Source organism: Scomber japonicus, chromosome 17, assembly GCF_027409825.1.
Source record: "Scomber japonicus isolate fScoJap1 chromosome 17, fScoJap1.pri, whole genome shotgun sequence".
NCBI classification, from domain to species: Eukaryota; Metazoa; Chordata; class Actinopteri; order Scombriformes; family Scombridae; genus Scomber; species Scomber japonicus.
Genome location: NC_070594.1, coordinates 5,908,427 through 5,915,926, shown reverse-complemented (window position 1 = coordinate 5,915,926; position 7,500 = coordinate 5,908,427). Strand labels below are relative to the sequence as shown.

Below are 7,500 nucleotides of genomic sequence, written 5' to 3'. Positions count from 1 at the left end.
GGAAGGAAGGAAAGAGAGAAGGAGGGAAGAAAAGGAACAGTCAAAACGGACAGGGTCAATTTGACCCGGGAGGACAACACAAGGGTTAAACTTGGTAGTAAACAGGAGCAACATTATCATTAATTTGGAGCCATATTTAATCTCTTTTAGCTGTTTTTGGGTCTCTAAAACTCTAAAATGACAAAAAATGACAGTAGAAGAGCGCTGAGAGTGAACCTCAGCAGTAAAGTTGCAGCTGGACAGTTAAACAATGAGATGAAACTCATAATAAAGCTCCGTTAAAGCCGAGAGAAGCTGCAGAGTCACTGATAACTCTCTGTAGGTTCATGTCTCCATGTGTGTGTTGGTGCAGTAGAAGCTAATTAATGTCTGACGGGTGAAGGACGAACTAAAGCTTCTGATTGTGTGATACAGAATTCATCATCAGGTCGGATGTGATGAAACCGACTCACAACAAATAAATAAATCCTAAGTGTTTCGTCTTCCTTGTTCCAATATCGTTTATACAGCGCCAAATCACAAAAGGTATTTAAAGTGATTTAAACACAGAGCGAGTTTAGACTGTCCACTTTAGACCAGACATTCCTCCATGAGCAAGCACTTCATGACAGCAGCGAGGAAAATCCCCTCGTTAACGGGAAGGAAGCTCAAGCAGAACCAGATTCTAGGTGGTATGTTAGGGATGTATGTTAAGGATTGTTGGAATATGCTAAAATCAGCCACTAAGCTAATATAACCCGTCATAAGTAATGAAATGAGTCGTGTCGTCCTCCCTCTGGCTCACCTTTGGTGGTGAAGCCCCCTGCGAGGAGAAACAGGTCGGATCATCCCCTTGTGGCGGCCTCGCGGCGAGAGGTCGCGCTTGTAGTCCCTCCCTGCTGGCGATGTGGGCCGAGAGAGAGGGGAGAGCAGCGAGAGATGTCCCCTCCTGGGGGAGAGGTCTCGTCTGTATCCGAGCTCCCTCTTAGGGGAGATGTGACGCAGAGGGGAGATGTCCCTTCTGGGCGAAAGGTGTCCGGCCCGAGGCGAGAGGTCTCGACGTGGGGAGAGGTACCGTCGTGCCGAGGGCGAGGACGATGGAGAGATGGGGGATGGGCAGCCGGAGTGGTCCAAACCTGGCGAGGAGAGGCGGGAGGAGGGCGAGGAGAGGTCCGGAGAGGGGATGGAGAGGTCTTCGTCCATGGAGGAGGGAGGCGCCAGCAGCCTGCCGCCCAGCGCCCCCTGCAGGCTTCGGTGGTACTCCGCCTGGCTTCGCTCCCGGTCGCTGAGCGGCGCCTGCGGAGTGATCTGGATGCTCGGCACGGTGGTGAAGTAGCCGAACAGCGGCGGCTTGTTGGCATGGTGACCCAGCAGGTCGGCCGCCGAGTGATGATGAGAGAGGTGAGGAGCCGGGTGGGAGGAAGCCACGGCTGTGATGGACATGGAGGGAAGGCCGTAAGGTTGCGGACTGGTGGAGCGTGAACGAGTCTTCGGGGTGGAGTCGCCGTCGTAGTCGTCTTCCTCGTCGTCTTCGTCGTCCACCTCGTCGCCGTCTTCCTCGCCGCCGTCGGAGTCGTCGGCATCTGAGAATTGGTGATCTGCCATCGCACCTCTGGACATCTTCTCAGACCGCTGACCGTCCTCTCCAATGTCTGGAAGAGGAGAAGAAGAAAAATTAAATATCAGGATTAAACGGAAGTAGAGGAATCAGATAAGGAACAAGAAGAAGAAGAAGAAGAGGTAAAGAGAAAGTAGAGGATGTTTGAGAAGAAGAGGAAAATGACGTACAGGAAGTGGAAAAGGAGGGAAAGAAAAATTAGAGGTAGCAGGAGACAGAAGACAGATGAGGAAAAAAGCAGAAGAAGAGAAAGTAAAGGCAGGAAGAAAAGAAAGGAGGGAGGGAGAAGGAAGGAAAGGAGGGAGGGAGGGAGGAACAATGAAGGAAAGGAGGGAGGAAGGGAGGGAGGGAGGAACAACGAAGGAAAGGAGGGAGGGAGGACGCATGGACGGGCGGAAGAAGGAACGAAGGGAGGAAGGATGGAAGGGAGGAGGAAGGAAGGAAGGAAAGGAAGGAAGGAAGGGAGGAAGAAGGAAGGAAAGGAGGAAGGATGCAAGGGAGGAAGGAGGGAAGGGAGGGAGGAAGGAAAGGAAGGAAGGAAAGGAGGAAGGATGCAAGGGAGGAAGGAAAGGGAGGAAAGAGGGAGGAAGGAAGGATGGAAGGGAGGGAGGAAGAAGGGAAGGGAGGGAGGAAGGAAGGAAAGGAGGAAGGAATGAAGGGAGGGAGGGAGGAAGGATGGAGGAAAGGAAGGAAGGAAAGGAGGGAGAGAGGATGGATGCAAGGGAGGATGGAAGGGAGGAAGAAGGAAAGGAAGGGGGGAGGAAGAAGGAAGGAAAGGAGGGAGGAAGGAAGGAAGGGAGAGAGGAAAGAAGGGAGGGAAGAAGGAAAGGAGGGAGGAAAGGAGGGAGGGAGTAAGGAGGGAAGGAAGGTGGAAAGAAGGGAGGAAGGATGGAAGGGAGGAAGGAGGGAGGAAGGAAGTAGGGAAGGAAGAATATATAAAGAATAGAAGAGAAAAACAAGGTGTTTAGGAACAAGTTAAAGGAGGAGGAAGAAGAAAACAAAGATGGTGGGAAAACTGTAAAACATGAAGAAGAAGAAGAGAAAGAAAAAGAAAGAAGAAAGAAAGAAAAGAAGCAACAGAAGCAGCAGGAGACAAAAAGAAGAAGAGAAAGATGAGTGGAGAAAAAGAAACAAGTTTGTATTAATACGTGGTGACAGAAGAGTTTTAGAAGTGAAACAAAAACAAAGACAGAAACCACATTCCCAGCAGCTCCGAGCAATAAAACATGAAACACACACACACACACACACACACACACACACACACACACGCACATACACACACACACACACACACACGAATACACACACACACACACACACGCACACACACACACACACACACACACACACAAACACACACACACACGTACATGCACACACACACACACACACATACACACACACACACATACACACACACACACAAACACACACACACACACACAAACACACACACAAACACACACACACACACACACACACACACACACACACAAAAAATCCCCTTGGACACTTTCCTTTCTTCCTTTCCTTTCCTCCGTCCCTCCTTTCCTTCCTTCTTCCTCCCTCCCTCCCTTCCTCCCTCCCTCCCTCCCTCCCTTCCTTCTTTCCTTTCCTTCCTTCCTTCTTCCTCCCTCTTTTCCTTCCTTCTTCCTCCCTCCCTTCCTTCCATCCTTCCGTTCTTCCCTCCTTCCTCCCTTCCTTCCTTTCCTTCCTCCCTCCCTCCTTACCTTCCTTCTTCCCTCCTTACCTTCCTTCTTCCTCCCTTCCATCCATCCTTCCTCCCTCCCACCCTCCCTCCTTTCTTTCCTTCCTTCTTCCTCCCCCCTCCCATCCATCCTTCCTCCCTCCCTCCCTCCTTTCTTTCCTTCCTTCTTCCTTCCTTCCTCCCTCCCTCCTTTCCTTCTTCCTCCCTCCCTCCTTCCTTCCTCCCTTGCATCCTTCCTCCTTCAGTTCCTCCCTCCCTCCCATCCTTCCTTCCTTCTACCCTTCCTTCCTTTCCTTCCTCCCTCCACAAAAACAAAGACAGAAACCACATTCCCAGCAGCTCGAAGCAATAAAACATAAAACACAATAAAACCACAAACACACAAAAATAAACACACACACACACACACACACACACACACACACACACACACACACACACACACACACACAAAAAGCCCCCTGGACACTTTGGTTTGTGTGCTGGGTGGACTCGGGCCAGAACGTTGGCAGGGTCTCGTTATACAGTAGCTGTAAAGTTTGTGTTGGCGGGAAACCAAACATCACTCTGAGTCTGAGTCCATTAGAAAGAAACCAGCTGATTGGCTTCCATCAGACGGTTAGAGTTAGGGTTAGAGGAAGAGGAAGAGGAAGAGGAAGAGTTAGAGGAAGAGGAAGAGTTAGAGGAAGAGTTAGAGGAAGAGTTAGAGTTAGAGGAAGAGTTAGAGGAAGAGGAAGAGTTAGAGGAAGAGGAAGAGTTAGAGGAAGAGGAACGTCTGAAATACAAATCAACACATTTTTTCCTTCCTTCCTCCCTCCCTTCCTTCCTCCCTCCCTTCCTTCTTCCCTTCCTTCCTTCCTTCCTCCCTCCCTCCATTCCTTCCTCCCTCCCTTCCTTCTTTTCTTTCCTTCCTTCTTCCACCCTTGCATCCTTCCTCCTTTCATTCCTTCCTCCTTTCCTTCCTTCCTCCCTCCCTCCTTTCCTTCTTCCCTCCTTCTTTTCCTCCCTTTCCTTCCTCCCTCCCTCCCTCCCTTCCTTCCTCCCTTCCGTCTTTCCTTTCCTTCCTTCTTCCACCCTTGCATCCTTCCTCCTTCCCTCCCTTCCCTCCTTACTCCCTCCCTCCTTTCCTTCCTTCTTCTTACTCCCTCCCTTCCTTCCTTCCTCCCTATATATATATATATATATCTATATATATATATTCTTCTTCTTTACTTTAATTGATATTATTTAGCTCTCCTGTGACTTTCCTCTCAGCAGAAGCAGCGTAGAGAGCAGCCAGCAGCTGTTTGGTGTTAATAAATCGTATTTAGCCGTGTCTGCTATGAGCGGAAATCAGATCCACTAACACTGCACTACTTTTCCAGTTAGTCTCTTATATACAACCGCTTTCACAAACCGCAACTGTTTATGTCTACGCGACTCACTGACTTGACTTTCTGTAGCGCTCTCTCCTTTTTCCCCCCCTGCGTGGGTTCTTTCAATTCCTGACGACGGCCAACACACACACACACACACACAGGAGGGTCGATTGATGTAAAATTTAATTTGGTGGTCTACATTGGTGGGAAATCACCACATACCAGTCAGAGGCCGGATAATCTGTTCTACCAAACATGGTTCACAGTTTATATAACCAGCTTTATTTTTATTCTGAAACACCTTCTTCTCCTTCTTCTTCTCCTTCTCCTTCTTCTTCTTCTTCTTCTTCTTCTTCTCCTTCTTCTTCTTCTTCTTCTTCTTCTTCTTCTTCTACTTCTCCTTCTTCTTCTCCTTCTTCTTCTTCTACTTCTTCTTCTTCTTCTACTTCTTCTACTTCTTCTCTGACTGCTTGTGTGTGTGGTACAGTAGCTCCGAGCACTTCAAATCTAAATGTATGTTTTCGGTAAATATCCAGACAGGCGTTGTGGTTAACCCGACAGTTAAATACATCAACGTCTACTAGGAAATCGACCACACCTCCATCCCAGGTGGTGGTGGTGATGGCATTTCTTAACCTTTGTGTCGTCCTCCCCGGGTCAAATTGACCCCGTCTGTTTTGACTGTTCCTTCCTTCCTTCCTTCCTTCCTTCTGGCCTTCCTTCCTTCCTTCCTTCTCTCTTTTCTTTCTTCCCTTCCTCCCTTCCTTCCTCCCTCCTTCCTTTCTTCCTTCCTTCCTTCCTTCCTTCTCTCCATCCTTCTTTCCTCCCTCCCTCCTACCTTCCTTCCTTCCTTCCCTCCCTCCCTCCTTCCCTCACTCCTTTCCTTCCTTCTTCATCCCTTCCTTCCTTCTTTTTTTATGTTCCTTTTATTTGAAGCACTTGGTTATTATTATTATTATCAGCTTGTCAATGAGTGGTGATGAAGTACTTTGAACTACAGTAACCTGTTTGAAAGCTGCTACATAAATACATTTTAATTGATTGATTGATTGATTGATGGATGTTCCTTCATTATGAAGAGTTTGGTCACATTAGTTTGTTTAGAAACGGCTCCAAAGACTAATAACAGTGATCATGTTTTCAGTCTCTAGAGAGTAGTTCAGTGTGATACGGACGATACTGAGCATGTGCAGGAATGTGCTAGCTTTACATGCTTGTTGTGCTTCATATCACATAATAGTACATTCCTCAGAGAGCTTCAATACAGAAGAGAAGCGGTTGTATCTTTCCTGTCCTCCCTTGCATTCTTCCTTCCTTCCTTCCTCCCTCCCTTCCTTCCTTCTTCCTCCCTTCCATCCTTCCTCCCTTCCCTCCTTTCCTTCCTCCCTTGCATCCTTCGTCCTTTCTTTCCTTCCTTACTTCCTTCTTTCCTCTGTCCTTCCATCTTTCCTGCCTTCCTTCCTTCCTTCCTTCCTCCCTCCCTCCTCTTTCCTTCCTTCTTCCTCCCTTCCTCCCTTGCATCCTTCCTCCTTTCCTTCCTTCTTCCCTCCCTTTCCTCCTTACTCCCTGCCTCCTTTCCTTCCTTCTTCCTCCCTCCCTCCCTTGCATCCTTCCTCCTTTCCTTCCTTCTTCCTCCCTCCCTCCCTTGCATTCTCCCTTCCCTCCTCCCTTCCCTCCTTCCCTTCCTTCCTCCCTCCCTCCTTCCCTTCCTTCCTCCCTCCCTCCTTTCCTTCCTTCTTCCTCCCTTCCATCCTTCGTCCTCCCTCCCTTCCCTTGCATCTTTCCTCTGTCCTTCCATCTTTCCTGCCTTCCTTCCTTCCTTCCTCCCACCTTCCTTCCTTCCTTCTGTTTACATGCTTGTTGTGCTTCATATCACATAATAGTACATTCCTCAGAGAGCTTCAATACAGGAGAGAAGCGGTTGTAATAAGTAGCACAGTAAGCTAACAGGCGTCCACAGAACTGCTCTCCAGAGACTGAAATCTGTTATTCTTTGGAGCCGTTTCTAAACAGAGCTAATGTGAGTGTAATCGTTGTGTCACCCAGAGCAACGCTGCGGCTCACTGATGTGCTTTTAATCGTTTTTAGGGATAACAGAGCTCTACAGCGTTTACATACATGTTGGTTTGGCTCTGAACATGAGATTTGTTGATAATAAGAAAAATATAGAAAATCGGCCACTATTATAATAATAATAAAAATAATAGTTAAATCTGTATAAACTTAAACTTGTGCTGTTTGGTTTAAACTTTTAAAACCACAGAACTTAATTTGAGTTTTTTTAATAGAGAGTTAAAGATTCCTTTCCTTCCTTCCTTCCTCCTTCCTCCCTCCCTTCCTTCCTTCCTTCCTCCCACGCATCCTTTCTCTCTCCTTTCCCATCTTCCTCCCTCCCTTCCTTCTTCCTCCCTCCTTTCCTTCCTTCTTCCTCCCTTCCTTCCTTTCCTTCTTCCTCCTTTCCATCCTTCCCCCCTCCTTTCCTTCCTTCTTCCTCCCTCCATTCCTTCCTTCCTTCCTCCCTACCTTCCCTCCTTTCCTTCCTTCTTCCTCCCTCCCTTCCTTCCTCCCTTGCATCCTCCCTCCTTTCCTTCTTTGCTCCCTCCCTTCCTTCCTTCCTCCTTTCCTTCCTTCCTCCCTTCGTTCCTTCCTCCCTTGCATCCTCCCTCCCTCCCTTGCATCCTCCCTCCCTCCCTTGCATCCTCCCTCCCTCCCTTCCTTCCTTCCTCCCTCCCTTCCCTCCTTACTCCCTCCCTCCTTTCCTTCCTCCCTTGCATCCTTCGTCCTTTCTTTCCTTCCATCTTTCCTCTGTCCTTCCATCTTTCCTTCCTTCCTTC

General features: G+C 48.5%; 1 protein-coding gene across 1 annotated transcript in view; it reads right to left on the bottom strand.

The window, feature by feature from the left end:
- The window catches only part of hivep2a (HIVEP zinc finger 2a), a 32,947-nt gene that overhangs the window by 4,754 nt on the left and 20,693 nt on the right, over positions 1-7,500 (bottom strand). Inside the window, exon 10 of the mRNA XM_053337550.1 lies at positions 785-1,631. Coding sequence (XP_053193525.1) covers positions 785-1,631 — 847 coding nt within the window. The remainder of the gene's footprint in view (positions 1-784; positions 1,632-7,500) is intronic.